General features: G+C 49.5%; 1 protein-coding gene across 3 annotated transcripts in view; it reads left to right on the forward strand.

Annotated features, from left to right (window-relative positions):
* LOC118769713 (F-box/WD repeat-containing protein 7-like) overlaps window positions 1-21,830 on the forward strand; it is an 89,309-nt gene that overhangs the window by 50,982 nt on the left and 16,497 nt on the right. For 2 of the 3 annotated variants that reach the window (XM_036516989.1, XM_036516991.1), the window contains exons 3-4: window positions 16,294-16,376; window positions 19,337-19,472. In XM_036516989.1, the coding sequence (XP_036372882.1) occupies window positions 16,294-16,376; window positions 19,337-19,472 (219 nt within the window). Of the gene's footprint in view, window positions 1-11,256; window positions 11,380-16,293; window positions 16,377-19,336; window positions 19,473-21,830 lie in introns of those variants that run through there. The other variant, XM_036516990.1, reaches the window with a different exon arrangement.

Raw genomic sequence — 21,830 nt, forward strand, 5'->3', positions numbered from 1 at the left:
CGCAGGCGGTGAGGTCATCAGGCGCATCACCAGAGGTCCCCTCCCCCCCCCCCCCCGCAGGGTCCTCCCAGAGCTGCAGAGCCCTTCAGCCTCAGGCGGGGCTGTCAGAGTGGGGCTGCCGTTCACTCGCCCGCCCGCCCGCACAGGGAGCTCCACTCAGCTGAAACAAGCTTCTGCTCTCCGCTTGTGAGCGCATTTCGAAGGGTGTTTTTTTTTTTCCACAGGTAGCACTCTCTCTCTCTGCATAATGTAGCCTCATTATTCCCTTCAGTCAGAGGCTGGATGGGAATCCGCACTGCAGGGGGAGAGGGGAGTGTTCCAGCTCGGTCCCGGGAACCCGGGGGGGCTTCCCCGGGGTGAAACGCTGCAGGGAGCGTGAGGGAGAGGTGGCGGCGGAGGGCTCCACACCAACGCCGCTCAGCCAGCCGTGCAGAAGGGGAGCACGGCTGTGCTATCAGCGAACACGTGTCACAGAGCGCAGAAACATTCACACTCTCGCACACCCCTGAGGAAGAAGGCTCACTAATGGAGTTCAGGGCGCTCTCAGCCTCGCCTCTTCAGGGGTGGGGGTGTTACCCCTGCCACACACAGCCTGCTACTGTCTGGCCTCATCAGCTTGCAGCTCGCTGAGAAAACCCACCCGAATAAAGTTATGAATCAACTTTTTCCCTCTCTCCGCTGAATATGACAGTTATTTATTTCTCTCAGCGGGGGTGCGTCCGTGGAGACCGCAGGCAGTCCCAGTGTCTGACTGCACTCCATCAAAGGCTGCTGCTGGGAGGCTGTTACAGGCAGAGCTGATATCAGACATTATCATAGAGCAGCGTGAGACATTAACATAGGGCAGTGTGATACATTATCATAGGGCAGTGTGATACATTATCATAGGGCAGTGTGATACATTAACATAGAGCAGTGTGAGACATTGTCATGGAGCAGTGTGAGACATTAACATAGAGCAGTGTGAGACATTATCATGGGGCAGTGTGAGACATTAACATAGGGCAGTGTGAGACATTGTCATGGAGCAGTGTGAGACATTAACATAGGGCAGTGTGATACATTATCATAGGGCAGTGTGATACGTCTGTTCTTGAAATGCCTTCAAAGTGCTGTCTGCTTGAGAAATTCATAAACTGGCCAAATATTCCATTGTCCTTATAACATTATGAAAAGTTCCTCAAATATATACCACAAAATAAAGGTCATTCATGTTTTCTTTTAAAGTGGGTGAAATACAGCCACCTTCCTTACAAGGCCTAGCTCAGGAGCTTGGTGTCATTTAGTATCCAGTGTAACAATGTCAGTGTGCTGTTATACATGTGGATGCGAAAGTGGCTGGCGCGCGGGCTTGTTCATTAATCCTCTAACCAAAGGCCACTGGTGATGGGTGTGCGCTGTCAGGAGTATCTGCAAGCCTGTGTCCCTGCAGACACAAAATATTGCGAAAGTAATGCACTTCCTCTCGCAATTCCGTCTTGAATGCGGCCCAATTTCATGGCAATTTGACTATTGCAGCAATAAATAATAATCCCTGAATCCTTCTCTTAACCCTGAAACGTTGCTGCGAAATCACGGAGAATGTGAGTGTGATTAGCGCAGGAGCTAAGCTCAGTGCTGCGGTTAGAGACACAGTCCACTCTGCTCAGCTCGGCACTGGCCATTACTGCCACTCCCTCTTATTCTGCCAGTGTGGATTCATCCTGGTTCTGGAACTTTCCGGGCCTGCGTATTAATTTCCTGTGGCTGAATGTTAGATTGGGGAGCCAGTAGGTTATGTGGCCTGTTTCTCCTTTCTTCCTCTGTAGGAGCAGGGTATTGAAGTGGACATGCTGAAGCAGAAACGCGATTGTGTGTGGGGTTTTAGGCGCTGAGAGACACACAGTAGCTCATGGGTGTGAGGGGCGGAACGTTCCCACAGCGACACGGAGCGAGCCCCGTGATTGGTCCCCCCGCGGCGCCGCGCTCGCAAGAAGGGGATATTAGCGCATTGTTCGCCGCACACCAGCGCTGTCATCAGGAGCTATTTTTAAAGAGGGGCGCGGAGCTCGCCTTCCCGAGCGCGAGAGCGTGGCCGTGTGCGCGCACACCCCCCGCTCCCGCGTCTGCCGCGAACGAGCCTCCCCAAACCCGGGCCCACTGGCTCGTTTCGCTGAAGCACATCGCCGAACGCCGCGCGAAAGGTCAGGTTCTAATGAGATGTGCCGCTCGCATGAACGGTATTGCAAAAGCAAATCGGGCTCTTCGGAGCGCCGGCGTTCCCAAAGCCGGCTTCCTCCAGTAATTGCGGAGATAGCAGCTTTATGAGAGGAGACGTTTTCTGATTGGAGGATTTCCTCCCGGAGATAAATGTCTGGACAGATGAGAGATAGCAGCGGTGTGTCTGGCCCGTGGTTTGTGATGTTTACTGAGGGGAGGTAGGGTGCTTCCTCTGCATTCACCCCGTGCTCCGGGGCCTGGCGTTTTTGGAGGGAAAAGCGCGCTCTGACGGGAACAGAAAATCAAGCCTTCTGATCCTATTAGGATAAAGCAGTGCCCTCCCCGCGTTCTCTTCCAGGAAGAGAGGCCGGGCCGCGTCTGCCCTCCGCGGCGTTCAGGGGAAGCAGCACGGAGCCCCATGCCCTCCGGCATACTAACACCTGCACACACATTCCTTCCCCAGTCCAGCTCTCTGAATGAAGGGGTGTCTGGGTGGTCTGTTATACAGGTGTGTGCTGGGGCACTTTAATCAAGGATTGCGATGAAATGTCAGTTTAAGTGTCAATTGAAGTTTTGTATTTAGTTTTGGTTGACCTTAATACAGTTATCAACACAAAGCAGGTTCAGCCTGGCAGGGGTTAGTAGAACGGACCTGGAGAGGTGCCTTTCAGCTCCCTTTCACATTTGGAATTCGAGAAACTGGATTCCTGAAGGATGGAAATGTCCTCATTCATACATCGTACAGCTTTGGACAGCTGGGTGGATGTCGTCAGGATGTGAAATTATTCAGGTGCCATTCAGAATGCTGTGTGGTAGTGTTTTCATTTCTACAATAATGTTATTAATGTGATTGGTACAGGCCAAAAGAAACGCGTTTCTCATTTTCATGTGAACTTACATGCGTACCAACCGTGCGCTCACACGAAACCAGGCATTCCTTTTTTTTTTTTTTTTACCATTCAGTGGGTAAAGGTTAATGCTTCACAGATTAAGTTAATTGAATGTGGGAGAGTCACAAAACATTTCTTTGATCTTGACCTTTCGGGGTTTTTAATTTGGGACTTCTTAAATATGTGCTTGATATGAAGGAGCCACGGTATTTCCCCGTAGCCTTCTCCTATGACATTAGGTCCAGAGAAATTAGATTAAATTATCATTCATCTTTTATCTAGGTGCTTTCGTCTTTGGGCACCTGACTGTGAATTGAAAACCAAGTGTGGGCTTTTTTTTAATCCAATTGCAGAATAGCCTAGATCTGTATTTTTTGCAGTGGGTTTCTGTCATGTAGCTGTAGCTGTTTGTGGTGCAGGTATTTTTTTCCATGTAACATTGCATGGCAGAGACAGCCAATGTCTTCCACCAGTGCACAGGGGCTGGTGTATTGAACTGTTCAAATCGCACATTGACTTTTCGACAGAACCTGTGCTGAAACCAAGCTGGCAGGATTTCACTGTGAATTTGTTATGGTAAAAGGTCACTTAGCTTTGAACAAAGTAGTCTTTCATTGCCCTCAGAAGGTCAAGAGGAAGGCTTATATGTGTGTGTGTGTGTGTGTGCGTGGGGGGGGGGGGGGTGCGCCTGCTTTCCCCCTCTCTGTGGTTAAATGTGAACAAGCAAGGCTAATGTGTTAATTTCGTATGTGTTTTCTGTCATTAATTTATGGAATGCTTCAGGTCAGAACCTTTAATTTTTTTCCCTGAGATGTCTTATGAGAACTTGGCGTCAGGTCTGTACCTGCAGTAGAAACCAGGACTGAGGTCAGATGCAAACCCCCCTCGGTGTACCCCGAGGCTCCGCCCTCCAGTAAATCACTGGGATCTTTAGCCAATGACAGCCCTTGGAGAGTTCCTCTCCAGCTTAACACAGTGCAAGGTCAAAGAGCCACACGGACCCTACTCCACAGCTATCCCACAATACCTCAGCATCTACACCTTGACTGAGACAAGTTGTATAGAGTTGCAAGCCTTGTTTGTGTTTATTCTTGGTGCCAATTTAAGGACAATTTGGTAAAACAGGAGGAAATGGGCTAAAATTGCCTCCCATGAGAAGTGGTTTCTGCTGCTTTTGTCGCCACTCTTGTTTTTACAAACATGAGGAATTTGCACGTATCTGAATGCTTTACTTTATTTCCGCCTTATTTACTTCTTTAACAATTTCTCTGAAGCCTGATTTGATTTCTAACGTTCTAGTGAGGAAAAAATGATATTCCTTTCATAGAGCTGAAAAACCCCTGCAGTGTTATCATAAAATTTGACCTTCGCTAGTCTGTGGTGGGGAAATAAAAAGACCCATTTAGATGCTGTGGGAAGATAAACAACAAATAAAGCACGGTATTAGTTTTGTCATAGTAATTTATTGCGGTATTATTGCGGACCCCCTTTCTGTCCTGCTGTAGAAGGCTTTATCAGCTGAGAACAGCCACACATACTCCTTCACTCCTCCAGGCGCCCACAGGAGACTCCACCTCCTACTGCTACAGATGGCCTTTCCCATGTACACTTATTTCACAAACTTCTTAAAAGGCAACAAGGATGTTTTCATGAGAATAGGTGGACTTAACTGTCTTGTGAGGCCCATTGACTTGGCGCTTCCAAGCAAACACTTTCCCCAAGTGCCATTTTCAAATACCCGTGAGGTTTTTTCCCCAGAACCCTTCAAATTCATGTCAAACTCCAGTTGATTTTGACATTGTTTTTTTTTTTTTTTTTTTTTTTTTACATAGCAATATCATTTTAAGGTCAACTACTGATGAAGACCAGCTGCAGGTGGTATCTAAAGTGTAGACCACATAGTATGGCTTTCGTCCAGAACTCCTAAGAGTTGGCTACAGTTACCGTTCAAACTCCATGTCTGCATGCTGAAACTGTATACTATATCAGTTTAAATGTGTAGACCTTGTGTGTCAGATGCTTATGAGCTACAACAGTTCTTAGGAGCACGACAGCTACAGTTCAGTTTCTGAAAGGTCAGACACGGCAAGCTTGGTAACACCTGTAGTGATGATCGCACATCCTGCATCGGTGCCACACACTAGGGCTTCTGATTCGCTGATTCTGCAGATGCTGGAAGTTTCTCCGGGTAAGAGCGTCTGCTAAATGCATGTAATGTAACGTAATGTAACTGCAGTCTGCTGTGGTTGTGGAGTTGTGTGAAGCGGCACTGCGGGGTACAGGCCTGAAGGCCTGCGTGCTGTAGCGCACCAGTTTGAGTCGCAGCCCGTGGTGTCACCGCCACCCGGTGAGAGGGAGGGGGCGGGCCACGCTCCCTGGAGGCCCGCGGGGCCTGTCAGAGTCTGTGCTGCCAGGCAACAGCCCAACGGCCTGTCATGCATGTCAAAAAAAAAAAAAAAAACTGTCCGTTACCTCTTTTGACGGTAGAGCTGAATTATTTAGAAACAGTCAAAATATCAAAAGGCTCCGTCCGCAGAGCCACTCAAGGTGGAATTGATTGCTTCTGAAAACAAACGTGACTGCTTTTCTTACTCTGAGTGCCGGAGGTCACAGATGGCTACCGGAAGGCTACGGCTCCGCGTTTCATCTCTCTCACCAGAGAAACGTTCGGGGGACATATTTCATTAGTGCAGATTGATGTTTGACAAACTTATGGCCATCGTTTCCCTTTACCCCCCCCCCCCCCCAAATCTCAAGCTAATTGTACAAGCCTCAACACGGGCTCCTCTTCTCCCACGTCGCCGGGAAAAAGGTGTCGTTCGGAATGAAATGTTGCGTTGACACAGGCAATTTCCCCCGTTTTCTCTCTCATTTCCTCCGCAGCTGACTGGGCGGCAGCTTCAGGTCTTTGTTGTGCTGGGAGAGACGGGGGGATCTGTGCTGCGGTCGGCACCGAGAGCAGATGGCACCATTGTGCCGCGCGGAACGCTCTCTGTGATCCCTGGCCGCATTCATTAACTCCTCCATCACTGGGACGTCATCTGTGGGCCCCCCTTCTGCCAAATTATAATGCGCCCAGGTCACCAGACCCCCCTCTCTGCCGGAGTCGGGACAGTGATGAATCAGTGTTTGAAAGTGCCCCAATGCTCTTCAGACATTTTCTTTTTTTTTGGGGGGGGGGGGGGGGTTCATCACCAAATGTCAAACATAAGCAGTACAGACCCACAGTTGTGTTTGGTTCATTTGTAAAACATCGACCTTGTCTTATTTACCGCTTGATCTGTCTTGTTTGAGAAGCTGGAACATTTTGTAAATCCCTCTAAACCCGCCTTTGAAGTGATCCAAATCATAATAATGTAATACGTGTTTGAAAAACATCTTATATTTGAATATGTTCTGGTTTAACCTACGTTGGTGCTTTCCCCTCTAAAGAAGACCTTTCCTAGGAGTGAGTGAATAGCGTGCCTTTTTATTAAAGTCGGGAGATGAAGTGCTTGAGAGCTTCAGGATTCTGTTGGATTTTCATGCCTTTCAGGAATGATTTCTTGCCTGACAGTACCCCTTTGATATTTTTTTGACTCGTCGGTACAGTAAACTGGTTTTGAAAGCTCCTCTGTGGATATGTTTTGCTGGCGTGACTCATAAGGCTGAAGCCGAGCTACGCAAAGCAAAGTGCAAGGCTGTGTGTTTGCATGAGAGCGAGTGTTCACATTTGCCCCGCAGCGACAATTCATACAAGTCTCTGTTTTATGTATATACTCTATCCGATGTCCTGTACATTATTTAATGCCACACTTTAAACTGTCAGTCACATATGCCCCTCCCCTTTTCTGTCATGACTTGCCCCCTTGTCTGTTTGAGAGTGAGTTAGAAGGAACAGAAAGGTGGAATTTGAGGTGGATGCGTTCTCAGACAGCTGTTTTGTCTAAAGGCACGTCTGGCTCTTAGCTCTGAGCCGTGTCCCTGTTAATGCGTTTCTGCACTGCGGAAGGTTAACAACAATGGGCTCCACGTTCATCAAAGCGTCCGGCCTGACCCGCTCACATACCGCGCATTCCAAAGAGCTGTGTAAAGGTTGGGAGATTTTTGTTCCGGAGGTTGGGGGGGGGGGGGGGGGTACAGAAAAACTCCCTGTCCCACGGGGGCTAGGGCCCCCCCCCCCCCACACCCCCTTTCTCCCAGCCCCGCCCCTCCCCCAGAGTGAGTGCTGTTGCTGTGGCAACGGAGGAACAAGAGCAGGAGAGATCTCTGGTCTGTGGCGGAGCTCTCCTCATATTTGCACCTGCACACGTTCCCTGTTTCAAGCAACTGTAGCTGAAGGGGGGGGGAAATTTCCAGCTGCCCTGTTCAAAACTGCCACTCAGAGCAAATAACAGTGCCTTTGACTAGCGCGTAAGCACAGAGATTCTGTAATGAGCGATCGCAGGTGAAGCTGAGAGCCGAGGCAGTGCGAAACACCTGCAGGAGTATGCTGCTGCAGCACACAGAGCCTGTCGGCCTGGACTTTGTTTTTCTTTCTTCTTTTCTGTTCCCAGCCTTTTTGACTGCAGTAACAATAATAAACCCAACCCTCAAGTTCTCCTATAAACTTTACACTGGCGGTTACGTCTCCTAAGTTTTTGTGGTTTGTTTACAATTAAGTACCATGCATAGTTCTCGCTAATGATTTGGCTGGTTGGATTAAAATAATAACAGGCGCTGTGGGGGTGTGTGTGTTACTGTCCTGTTGCTTGGCATCATATGGGGAGTGGTGTCACTCAGTATAATGTGAGTTTCTCATAAGCCATAACCACAGAATACTTGTCTTGACCTTCATGAGTCAGTAGTATCCTACACAATGAACTAAAACCACAGTTCCCTGTAGAATGGCTGGGTCAGATAGTTTAGAAGCTACAAAATCAGGATGTGGGTAAATATGTCACCAGGACAAGGTTGTCCAGCTATTCCCCTGGTTTAGATGAGAATGTGGTCCCACACCACACCCTATAAGGCTGCTGTGAAAATGGTTACATTTTGGTGGTTTAGCTAACAGCCAATGATAAACTCCTGAAGCCTGCACAGAGGATTATTGACCTGCTTCGGTTTCACTGAATCGTGGCTGGTTACTCATGACCCATCACATGATCTCGGTATGAACAGCGTCGCGTGAGCGTGCCTAAAAGTCCCAAAGTCAAAGTAATCCTCACCAAATCGCGCGGGGGACAGCCGCCGTGCCTTTGGGCAAAAATCGACCCAAAAATCCGAGCGCACACAGCTCTCAGCACCCATTAGCTCTCCTCCAAGGTCACGGGCAGGACACACCTCATCACAGGGCGTCCCAGGGTGCTGTCTGTGCTCCTCCCCGCCCGCGGGACAGCAGCGACAGCATTAAAAGCGGAGGCGCCGTGCTCCCTTTTTCGGTTCTGACGGCCCGGTTCCGCCCGCTGGCTCGAGCGATTCAGCCAGAGGTCGTCCCTCCCGGAGCCCGCGCGTCCGGACTTTTGGCAGGCAGACTGTAACGTTCCAATCAGGATCAGCCCTGACCACACGAAGCCCTTTATCTGACGGATGTGAACACAGATGTTAAATTTCCTGGCACTGCGGGCCACTGATTGAGTCAGACACACTTGGAAATGTGCAGAGGCCTCGAATACCCACTCATCACTTATAATTAATCTGTAGTTTGGAGGTACTTATAATTAATCTGTAGTTTGGAGATAGACCTGCATATGCTGAAAATGAATATGATTAGGGTTTGAAGGCTGTAGGTGTCCTTAAACCAAACAAAAACCCAAATGAAGGATTTGTATAGGAGGATCAAAAAGTTCCCACACAGCGGCAGTGGATCTGGCCTCTGCTTCAAAGCAGCAGGCAGCGACAGGGGTGTTTGTGTTTACACTCAAATACCAGAGGGCTGGGTAATTAGAGGCAGAGCGGCTCAGGGCCCGTGTGGTCCATACCGCGAGGACTTCACCTGTGAAAAGACCCTCTCCCGGGAGAGTCTGCCGCGCCTTTGTTTTTCCGGCGGATTCCGCCTCGCCGGTGGCGCGGACACCGTCCTCAGAGCAAACGGCGGCGTGGGGGGGGGTTCTGAGAACGCAGCGGCGGATGGACGGACAGCAGCGGGTCGCCCCACGAGCGCTCACGCCACCACAGGGGCGGAAAAAGCGCTCTCTGTGAATGACTGACCTTCACAGTGTGAAATAAGTGTTCATTTTGTGTGACATTTCAGGCTTTGGTCCTACCGGAGGAAAAAACGTGAATAAAAATGTCTCTGTCAGCTGCATCCCCTGGAGGGTGACTTAAGTTATGATGGGGGGGGATCACCATCAAATACTGTAGGCTGACATAATACAAGTATTACAGTAGTACAAATACAAGTACTTATACGTATTACAATTATAAGGACAACACTGACAGCAATTAAAGTTACCCTTACCTGTGCTTTGAGAAAAAGTGCAGGCCATTGCTCAGTGACCTATGCGACCAGTCGATTGGATTTCACAATTTCTTCCCATCTCAATGCAAATGTCTACATGTTCTTATTGATGTGCACCAGCGTCTTCTCTTCTTCCTTCATCTCCTCTCTAAACTCTAACCTCGCATGCTCTCCTTTAAGCTAATTCGGTAAGAAGCTACCTTCTGCTGTGTGTGGCCGTTATACAGTACGGTGGTCCTTAAGCCATGCTGAATGTCTGACCGGTGGACCCTTCCGGAGGAGTCTCACATTTGCTTACAGGCTGGTGTGTAGGCAACCATTGCTTCTTATACACAAGATCGCAAAATACTCTTTGCCCTAATAGATCGGAGTAAGCGGCAAGCGTGTTTTCTTTGCTTTTTTTTTAATAAGCATAAGCCAGGTTACCTGCCATGCGTGGTTTGTTTTGCAGTGAATAAATAGCCCAGTGCAAGGCCTCCTCTCTGTTACTCTGAAACTAAAGGAACACTAATGAGGGACCCCAGCGCTGCCCTCTGCAGAAGGGTTTTGGCAGTCTCCAGGTGCGGCGCTTACTCTGACTGTGTTTGTTTTTAGACCCAAACCCACATTAACAGTGTTTTTTTTTAATCTCTCACCGACATTAATTTGCATTTTACTGAGACACCCTGCCTTGCAAGGAGAGGGAACATTTCAGCTGAGGGAAGACAACAGGGAGAAACCCATTCTGAGTTCCGTCTGTGAAATCAAATGCGGCGGTGTTGGTTATGAGAAGTGTTTCCTTTCGGTGCTGCCTACTCGTGCTGTCATTGAATTAGCATATGTTTGGCAATTCTGTCGCTAACTGATGAAGAGTTCATCTTCATTAGTGTTAACGTATGAAAAGTATGACTTTTATTTTTTTGTGCTAGCATAATGTTAAAGTATTAAAATTATTAACACTTATCTGGATAAGAGCGTTTGCTAAGCGGAAAGTAATTAAGCATTTAGTCAGATAACGTTAAGGAGTAAGAATTATACTAATAGTATGAAAATTTTGGGCTCGCGCAACGCGTTTAAACTTTTGTTTAAAACCACTTTTGTTATTTTAATTGCGTTGGGGAAAAAAATGTTTGCTCTCCCTCTGATTATGCAGAGGGATACAAAAACAGACCCTTGGCGAAAATACCACCTGCTCAATGATGGGGAAAGGACAAGACACAGGGGGGGTGGTTAGGGGTGGTAGGGCAACAAGTGAGGGACTCCGCTCCGTTGAAATGAGCCTGAGAAAAATGCGTCCTGCCCGGGGCCGCATCAGCCCCTCCGCCCGCTGCGCGCTGCCTCCTCCCGCTGATAGGCTGCGCGCTGTAGCGCTGGAGCTGAGCTCAGACTGCACCATTCGCCTCCTCACCACCGGGGACGTTGTAATCCGATCCCCTCGCAAAAGCTAGCGTAGTAAAGACTTGGCAGAGGGCACCGTCCTCCGCTCCCTCCCCCTTCTTCGAGCACCACTTCCCCCCCTTTTTTTTCCTCCTCTCGGTATCTCTCCCCTCATTATTCTCCCGTAGTCCTCCCGGGCCGGCGGTCGCGTTGTGTTGAGCCACATCGTGAGCGCTCTGCTGAAATCGAATTGTCACCGAGCCTCATTTTGGTGTGACACCAGAAGGAGCTTTTTCGGGTTCGCCGGTTGTGCCCCATGCTCGCCCGTCCTGTGACGTGCCCGAGCATGTCCACATCAGAGATAGTGTCGGATCTACCTGAGAGTAAGCAGCTTGCGCGTTGTCAGAGGATAGCTTCTGCTCAGAGATACAGCGGCTTCAGCGACTTGCAGTGAAGGAACCACACAGGACTACAACGATGGGGTTCTACGGCACTTTAAAGATGATCTTCTACAAAGTGAGTAATTGGACCGGATATTTATTGTGTTTCGTTTTCTGTGTGTTGACGCGCAACAGTATCGCACAGAATTTTGTGTTTGTTGGTTACGTCGCTTTAATTTGACTGCGCTCGGCATATTTATATTCCGTGAAAGGAATTTTGCAGATTGATTTACATAGCAGACGCGACGAGCAAGCCTTAAGATTCATTCTCATACCGCTACGAGGAGAATTAAATAAAATTGTCACATTCTCACAGTTTGTATATTGTATGTGCTGAAAAGATCGGTTTATTTCTCGTTTTGTGATGACAACGCAAGGGGCTCTGTCACTGAATCAAGGGTATTGATTTGGTGCTAAAACACGGTCAACATACAAAAATATCACCCTGGCCACCGTACGGTTGGATATCCAAAGCGCAGTAGGAATATACTGATCGGAATATTTCGGAATTAGTTCAGGAACATCAAGGATGTTTCCTTTTGTTTTATTAGCAACTGTCTGTTCGGCGAATGAACGCTACTGCACCTGCGTGGTATTATGACCGGAGCGTAGATCACTGCACATTATCCCGGCAGGCTTACGGCGTGATTGCATTGATTCCAGCCTTTCATTTCGCATAGGGCAGTGGGTGTGTGACGGCAGAGGTTTTCGGTCGTGTTTTTCTTCAATAACCAAAAATCAATACTTCCTAGTTACGTGATGGGTACAGTAGTGATCAAAGCGAGCACCGACGGTTACAAGATCGACATTATGCAGTAATTATCCACTAATTTCATTAATCGCGTATTAACTGAGGAGCCACTCAGCTTCTGTAGTGCAGCACTCAGGTTTGACAGAATGAAAATTATACGTCATGACCCTGTCCATATTTCGGCCGATACGCGTTGCTGCCGTTCGCGTATCATGGTTGCAGAGACAATATTTGAGCCTTTGTTGGGTGCCCTGTGAAGTTGGGCATATCCGTGGTGCTTGTGGGCGGTTGGTCTATTGTGGAACAAACCGGTTTTATCACTTTGTGAATGATGTATGAATGAATTTGCGGTAATCGCCATTCTGTCCCGTAGCTGCAGCCTGTTGAACGGTTCGTCCTGGTTGCAATATAGTCCCTAGCTCTTGTAGCCGAGTCCGTGAAAACACTCCTGTATTCGGTAACGGGTTACTGTGCCACTGTACAGTGTGTCTTGTTTAGGACTTGAGGCGTTTGGTTAACATTGCCCTCTGTATCACCAACAATCCCAGTAACCCAGAGGTTAGTGTTGAGCGCATCAAAGGATGATTTTAACGTGCTTAACACTCAAGTAAAAAAGATTAGCGGCTTTCGCTGAAACCAGCATACCTCCTTTGAGCAGGAGAAAATACCACTCGCCTGTATTATTTTGTCAGGTTCATTGCTCTTCTCTAACCAAGCGAGTCAATCCAAAGCCGCTCAGAATAGACCGTGAACTTCAACTCGCTGTTCGCCCATGTCGCTTTCTCTGTTTTAATACATTATATGTTCATTCCACGCCACAGCGCGAATCGGTGTACAGTTTGCAACTGTTGGTTATTACGGTTATCATACCATGTAAATAAATTGGATGATCATTAAAGATTCATTGGCTGTGTCCCAAATTCAAGGAAGTACACGCCGCAGTGGAGGCAGGTGTGTCTCTGATGCCCGTGTTGTTCTGACTGGCATGGAGCAGACCAAGTATTCTCTACTTTAAACCCACAAGAAATCCGTGAGGTGCTCCATCTTCAGATCCTACTTTCAGTAGTATTAGCGCAAACCTGTTCTGCCTTACTGAAATTGCCTGGTCTACCCATGTGTGACCAAGCAACCTTAATCTGTAGTTGCCAATGCTGAGCACTTTAAAATGCCCTGTTCTTTAAAGCTGTAAAGTCACGATAAACCTGAGATGGCAATTGCAGCAGTTTTTGAACTCTGGCCAACATGTATATTTAGCATTTCATCCCTAGTGCCAGTGGCCAGTTAATTTTTGGGCAAAGTGTGGAAACATTGATTTTTGCATTAAGGTTGCAAAGTGTTTTTTTTATTTATTTATTTATTTTTTTACTAAGGACCATGACCTCTCTCCTTCACTATTCAAGGATTTCTTTCCCTGGTTCTGGATATTATTTCAGTAATTGTAATCTGTTTTCACTGAGGCATATTTCGTAAGCTGAGAAGTGACTGTGATTTAAAGTAATGTGATCAGTATAATTTGTGGCATTACCATCTGACAGAATTTGACTAAATTGGAAGGTAAACAGATGAGGTTGGTATTGGTGGTGAATCTTCCTAAATGGCTCCCTGGATGGGCATCTCTCCGCACAGCAGAGTAAATATGTTGCCTTTCTCTGTTCCAGTCCACGTCCTCTCCCTCTGAGAGAGCAACAGAGGGGTTTCAGGGAGCAGAAAGTGTGCAGTCTCTCATTAGAGGAGGTTTACAAACACTGTGCTCTCTGCTCGTCTTGGGTTACCTTTTCCCAGGCTGAAATGGGAGCAAGTGGATAACCTCAGCTTTCCGATTGCCTCTGTGTGAGAGACCTCTCCTACGCACACGCGCGCGCACGCACACACACACACGCACACACACACACACACACACACACGCACACACACACACACACACACACACACACACACACTCTTTCTCTTGCATACATACATACACTCTTTCTCTCTCGTGCATGCACACACACACACACACACACACACACACACACACACACCTCTCTCTCTCTCTCTCTCTCTCTCTCTCTCTCTCTCTCAAAGCAAGCATGTGCACTCCGGCTCTCCCTGGTGCTTGAACTGCCTTTGCAGTGAGATCATTTCTTTGGGAACGGGGATGGGTTTGAATGGACCAGTCGCGACAGTTAAGAGTCTTATAAAACAAACCACTTCCTTAATGGGGGGAAAAAGAAAAATGACACAAAAAATGGAGAACAGATCTTTTAGCCGTATTAAAAGCAGACGCCTTCCTGAACTTGGCTGTTGTTCACAATTTGTATTTATTTGGTATGACTGATCTGTGTGCGTGTGTGTGTGCTTGCCCGCATGCCCGCGTGCCCCCAGCCGTTTGCGCGGACGCTGATCTGAATGAGAGCCTGCCATTTGCTTGTATGCAGTGGGCTGCACAGCGGAGCTTTCATGTGAGCACAGCCATGGCTTCACAGGGAGGCGTAGGTGTGTATATCCCACTCCCTGCCATTCCCCTGCTTCGGGAAATAACACTGAGATCAGTGGCTCTCATTGTTGCATCACAATGAAAGCAAGGGCTTATCAAACCAGTTTGACTCGTGGACATGTACTTGTGAAAGGATATCAAATCTGCTTATAAAGCCACGGCCTTGTATCACAAAGAATGTGGCTGATAACGATAATGACTCAAATATTTCACATTCTAGCCTCAGGCTACTGATTATGTTTTGTTTTTTCTGCGTCTGTTTCTCCTTCTTTTGTGTGTGTTTTATTTTTTCCACGCGTGTTCCTGCTCATAGAACAGTCAGAGACAGGTACTCTTTGCGTCAGCCTGTTAGCTTTATGCATTTTGTTATGACCCTGTGTCTGACAGAATGTAATGATGATGATAACTGCTTGAATATTTCACATTCTGACCTTGGCTTTCAGACGAAGCTCTCATTGTTGTTGTTTTTGTTGTTGACTCATGGTTCTTTTTGTAGAACATACCAGGATTTAAAAAAAATATCTGTTGAAGTACATATCTAACTTGATGGTTTAAGTGTAATACATATGCAGCACGTTGCAGGTAGCCATGTGTAGAATGCATGACTGTGAACCAGGTGGGTCACAGACAGAGCAGAGTCATCAGGAGGGAGCTGTCTCAATCTTCACAGGAGAATCTCAGAGGCCTCTGTCTGTGTACATTTGCCAGGCCCTTCTGTTTTGGGAAGTGGAGTAGTTTTGGAGGCAGGACCCTGTAACCTCTGGCAGTTTTGGCCCCGTTCAGTATGGTGAAGAGGGAACACGATTCGAATAGCTTGCCAGTTTCTCGCATCCAGCCTGAAAGGACCGTTTAAACCGCGATGCGTGCGAAGCCGTTTAATGTTCCGCCCCAGAAATAGTTTTATTCAAATGCGGTGCTGGGCTCACACACCATTGGACAGTGAGCCCTTTGTCTGGAGAGTGGATGCTCTCTGTCCCGGCTCAAACTATGCGCCCAGGCAGGAGTAGTTTTGGGTTGTTTGTGTGCGTGTGGGCGAGGGGGCGAGGGGGAGAGAGGGTGGGGGGGTGGTGAAGAATGGGGTTGCTCTATTTAGCTCCCTGAGCAGCAGTGTAAATCAGGCAGGTCTCTGGTGCTGAGGGCACAATTAGAGCGCAGCCCTCTGGACTAGAGTGAATAGAATTGGCTGTTTCTCATGCCCTTTTGCATTCTGGGAACCCCCCTCGCAGGGCACAGTGGCAGCGTCAGCCTCACAGGTGGGGCGTCGGGGGGGGCTCCCCCTTAGGCATGAGCGTCCGGCGGAGATACAACGGGGTCTGTCCGAGTTTGACCGTGTCTGATCGCCCAAACCAAAAAAAAACAAAAAAATCAACCCAAATGTGCAAGAATGCGGAGAGGAATTCACAGCCGTTTCGAGGGCTTCTTCCCTGGCTTTTCTGTTAATTCGTTGCTTCCTCACCCACTAAAGTGCATTTTTTGGGTAACCCTCAGCGCCAATATAATTCGGGGAATGTTGTGTGTGCAGAGAGAATAATTTGACAGGACAAGCGTTGACAAAAGCTCCCAGGATCAGTACTCCGCTCGGCCTGGTGTGTGGCAGGCTTCAGTCCTGGTCATTATTTTTGCATGTCAAAGGGATTGAGCCTCTGAGTGACTGTGAGTGGGTTGAGTGGCTGAATGTCCTGCTGCAGCAGCCTCTGCTCTCCCCCTCAGCCCGCCATTCACTGCTCTCTTTTCTCCCCTCTTCCTTTCTTGTCTCACAGATGAAGAGGAAGTTGGACCATGGCCCTGAGGTCCGATCCTTCCCTTCAGGCAAGAAGCCCTGCAAAGGGCCGGAGTACCCGAGGTAAAGTCCCTCCCTTCTCCCAGCGTGCCCCACGAATCCCCCATGATCCTCTGCAGCCCTGCGCAGAATTGATGAGCCCTCCTCCTTTGCATGTCTTTTGTGGCTCTGAAGACAAGGGGGGGCAGGGCAGTACCCTGAAGCAGGTCTACATCACATCCCCTTTCATCCCCATGTGTTCTACATGTAGTCATGTGTGACAGGGCGATGGGGTCTTTGTGTGAGGAGAGGGAGCGAGATCTGTTTCAGGGGCGGTATGCAGTTTATTACTGAAATTACTGTAGGGCCTTGAGGCTGTGATTAACTGTGATTAAGTCTCTCCTGGAATCTGAGAAGATTTTGATATTGGTAGACTTTTTATTTCTGCAAGCTGACCAACTGCGCTGAAAATATTTCCAAAGCCTACGTGGACATGTAGCACACAAGACCCATTAAAAGCAATTTTCAGGAGGGAGATTGTCGTTTGCCTCCCCCCCCGCCTCCAGCCAAACTCAATTTGTTGTTAAAAATTGATGTGCGACTTTTTCCATCAGTGTTTCTTTTTGATTAAATGCATCGGTGTAGCAGCGTCAGAGTGGCAGCCTTAGACTTCAGTGTCGCAATCCTCATTGCTCCCGCACGCTTTGCAGTGTTATTTTGCCAGCACGCCCGGCTCCTCAGGTCTGAAATGGAGCCTGTTGTGATGACGCGGTGCTTGCAGGTGTTTACCGGCAGCAGAGGGGGCGTTGCGGTTGCAGGAGAGGACAGCTGTGCGGCTGTTATTGGGCAGAGTGAGTCAGAGGCCTGCCTGCAGGTAGCTGGGTAATGAGTCCCCGGCTGGGACACCCGTGTGTTCCTGGATGGGGGCGAGAGGAGTGTGGGCGTGCGTGGCCTGGGCGCTCTGAAGCAGCCATAAGCACAGTCTTTAGGAGCCCTGGTTAAATCCAGGCTGCAGAACAGAGAGTCTGTCTGCTTACCTACCTCAGGACATGTGGCCAGGACTGGGGCAGCACTGGCCAGAGAAGGCCCAGAGCCTGACTGCAGTGTGAGGAATGGTCTCATTACATTACATTACATTACATTACATTACATTACATGCAATTAGCAGCCGTTCTTATGGAGAGCGATTTCCGCACACAATAGAACATAGTGTGTATCCCTTCAAGTTGAATGAGCAACAGTGTCAGACCAAGCTAACAACACTCACAGACCACCATTCAAGCCCTGCCACAAGTTAACGTGCAACAAGTTAGTGCCTCTCTCCAGACGCTCATTTTCTCCATGGGAGAACCGATCCCACTATCTCCACACCACTGGGACCTCATCACATCTGACCTCAGATCAGCCCTGGTTCAGGGGGTGCGGCAGCCCGGCGGGACCAGGGGCTTGCCACTAATGTACAAGTCACATTAGCACACCAGCGTCACGTTGTACTCTACTGATCCCAGATCATTGCCCCCCCGTAACAGTGTGTGAGGACATGGCGACCGGAGCATGAAAAGGCGCCATTCGCACCTCAGGAGAGGCAGGCGTAACACAGGTCCTCACAGCGGGCCCGTCACCACGGATGGAGCTGACCAACACCGATCCTCCCGGTCCTATAACCCTTTGCATTCGCACTGACGTGTGAAGATTCTCTCTCCGCCGTTCCTGACAGTACAGTGTTAATGCGGTTCCCACGAAGGACACTTCAGCCCTCAGAGACAGCTGGCTCATTGGCCGTGCTGCCTGGTAATTGCCGTACCTTGGCTCCTCTCTGCCTGGAATCCTATTAAAGATGAATACATTATGGAAGTGACCGTGCTCCTCGGGAGGGGGGATGATGGAATGCTTAGTGATGCTTATGCCCCCCCTTCGCTATAAGAAGGGCTCTGATGCTTTCGCTCTTGACTCACACGCTGGGCAGACCCACCTCCCACAGAGGATCTCTGCTGTCCGTGATCTCTGTGAACCTGGAAGCTCTGGTGCGAAGGGGTTGGGGAGAATTGCACTGATTGGCACAGAAAACATTCCCCATTCTCTGCGCTCCATTGCATTACATTATTGTCATTTAGCAGACGCTCTTATCCAGAGCGACTTACATTGGTTACAGTTTTTTATATGTTACCCACTTACACTGCTGGATATTTACTGAGACAATTGTGGGTGAAGTACCTTGCCCAAAGGTACACCAGCAGTTGCGCTGTCCCCTGGCACTGTGCTACACTGCTGCCCCATTGCACCGCTCCATCGTTCTCTTTAGATCCAAGCAGTCTGTTCACGAACTTTCTCATTGGTGCCGTTTGAAAAGGTTTCATGCGTGACTGAAATGCCGTCGGGCTGATGTTCTCCTGATTATTTGTGCTGTGATTAATAATGGAGGAGTCAAACGGCACGGCGTGTTTACGCTGCGGCGGGGGAAACGGTAATGACCCTCATTCGCTCACAGGCTCCATCACTGAGCAGCTTCCCCGGTAACTCTGTTCTACCGCCAGAGGATGAAGAGGCCAGCGAAGCGTGCCTGCTCTGTTCTTTGCTGTCTGAAGTCACGGTTAGGTGAAGACAGCCTTCTTTACTAGTCTGGCTTAAAAATCAGCGGTACACGTGCTGTGATACAGGCGAGGTTTGCAGCTCTTTTGGAATTACTGTGGTTTGTGGAGGTCTCTTGAGATATGGAGATGTTGCTTCCATATCCCTGCCTGTGCTCATTTAACGGTCGCAGAGCAAAGTCCTGTTGGATCCTCTGTATCACCTCTGAAAGCAGGCGACTCAGGTTTCTCCCATTTAGGTTTTCCATGGTGCTTGTTAGCCAGTGAATTCTCAGTTTGATGAAAGCAGTTTGATTCGCTCAGACTGCAGCACCTGAACACCCATCCCCCATCCCCATTTCTCTCTCTCTCTCCCTCCTTCCTGTAATCTTCCACCTCCTCTTGACTTCCTGTCTCTTCCTGTCACTTTCAGCCCCCCTCCTTTCTCTCTTGTGACCTGTCTCTTCCCCTTTGTAGCCCCACAGGGCTTGTGCCGTACCCACCCACGCCCACCACGTTCGGGGACCTGCGGGCAGCCAATGGCCAGGGCCAACAGCGACGGCGCATCATCCAGCCGCCCGCCGGGCTGCAGGAGTGGCTCCGAACCTTCCAGGTGAGAACGCCGCCCCGCCCACTCAAGTCCCCACAGCCCCCCCCCCCCCCCCGCAGAGCACCTGATTTTCTGGCTCCAGCCATTCCATCACCCCCCCCCCCCCCCCCCCAAACTCCATTTATTGGAAACCAGATGTTTGAGCCAATCAATCTTCGCTCGGGCTTCCGAGATAATTGCAGCCTTGTTGCGAGTCTGTCCACGTCGTCATGTTTGCTGTAGCATGGAATTACCTGTTCTAGCAGAGCCAGGCGTGGAAGGAGTTGACTCAGGAATAAAGCATGCGGCCAATCGCAGCTCCTCTCCCTCTTCTCCCGCACAAGTGTAATATCTGTGTCCACAGCTGAACAGACATCGGCTTTGTCCCGGTAATCCTCTCAATCCGGCCGCATTTCAGCACCGGCGGCTCGCAGGGAGATGTTTGCCGATGGCGAGTTCTGCCTGTTTGGATGGGATGGTTAATAAAGCCGGGCATAGCTCCACCTACGAGTTTCCACTGCGGCGATCGCTACCTGAGTAACAGGAGACTTAAGACATGCCTCATATAAGGAGCGCTACAATAGCGCGCGGAGTCAAACCATCTGCCCCAGATATATAATGGATGTTTACCGAGGGCTCCGGGATTCGCTTTGTTAGCATTGGCATCACGTAGCCACGCCGCTCGTTAGCGCGCCCCGTCTATTCAGACCAAACACAAAGAAGTTATGCCGAGCTGACGTCTACCTTAATGCACCTGGTCTTTTGTCGAAGTTTTGAGAAAAAGGTTTTAATGCTTGAGTGAACTCTTGGAAAGTGTTAATACTCGGGCTTATCTCCCCTGGGAAATAAAGCGATTCGGGTAAAACGGGCTTAAGCGAAGGTGTGGGAGTTACTCTCTCAGAGGTTTTTTTTTGTAACAAACTCTTAATTGTCAGGAGCTGCAGTTGTGTGTAATACTCATCCGCACCAGCTCGTTTCCACATCCATAAATAGGAAATGACTAAATTACTGTGGAAATGCTAATACAGTTCCTCCCCTTATGTGTCTGCTCACAAAGACTTGTTTGTCGCTGTGATAGCTGACATTTGTATCTGCAGATTTAGACTTGCTCTTTAATATCCCAGCAGACAGGCTGCAGTTGCGCTCAAGGCCAGGGAGACAAAATGTACTGTTACGAGAAAGACACGAATGTCCTTCTCCCCAAAGAGGCTACGCAAGTGCGGTCAATTTCCCAGCTGCCCTTGCAGGCCGCGAGCGTGTTCCAGGTGGAGGTTAGCGTCTGTGCGGGGTGGGGGATCGTCCCGATGGCGGCCTCACGCTGACAAACCGCGTCCACCTGCAGAGAGCGAGACACATGGGAGGCAGACGGCCTCTCTGTGACACGCGTTACATAATCCCGCCGTCACGGAGGCGGCCAATCCCGCGAGCTGTCCGCACACGGGTCTGACAGGCCAATCCAAAGCCTCCTCACGGAGCCTCTGTGCTTTGATGTGACAGCGCAGGCATGCATCCCCGCTCCAGCCTGGGCTTGCACGACCTGCCCAGGGCTGCTCCTGTACCCCCTAAAAACGCGAGAACCAGAGGGGCCCAAAAAACCGCCTCAGTCTATAGAGAACAGAAGAAAAGAAGAAAAAACAAGAGGGAGCGTCCCTTTAATGGCCGCCGCTCGGCGTTATCTGCCGACAGCCCTGCTCCTCGCCTCTCCCGCTACTTTAAAGAGGAGCGCTAATGTTCACACACACATTAACGTGGCTGTAACCCAGAGAGCGCTGGCTGCATAATCCCGTCCCTTTGAACTCGTGATTATCATAGCGCCAGTCCCTCGGGCTTGAGTGCCGCGTGGCCAAATTACAGGTACTCTGGTGCTCGGCGTGCTTTTCCCCCCTCTGTCCACCCCTCCATAAAAGTGGTTCGCTCTCGGGGTGATTACGCCTTTTTTCATCCCGAGGAGGACTGCGTGGGATCCAGCCCCCCCCCCCCCACCCCTGCTCACAGGACTCCCTCCAGCCTTGCAGAAGCTGGTTAATATTTGTGGATGTGAAATTCCCCCGCACTGATGGAGTGAGACACTGTGTGTGTGTGCGCGTGTGTGTGTGTGTGCATGTGTGTGTGTGCGCGTGTGTGTGTGCGCGTGCGTGTGTGCGCGTACGTGTGTGCGCGTGCGTGTGTGTGCGTGTGTGCGTGCGTGCATGAGTCAGTAAGTGTTCCCACTGCGATGAGGCTGTCAGCGTGCAGGCGCTGGGAGCCTGCTTCCCTCTGCACTGCCTCGCCTCTGTGCGAGTGCTGATCCGGTGCCAGCTCACACTGCAACCCGACGAGAGAGTGTGAGTCACCAGCTCCCACAGCGCGACTGACCCCAGAACATGTTTTGAGTCAACACTA

Source organism: Megalops cyprinoides, chromosome 22, assembly GCF_013368585.1.
Source record: "Megalops cyprinoides isolate fMegCyp1 chromosome 22, fMegCyp1.pri, whole genome shotgun sequence".
Lineage (NCBI taxonomy): Eukaryota > Metazoa > Chordata > Actinopteri > Elopiformes > Megalopidae > Megalops > Megalops cyprinoides.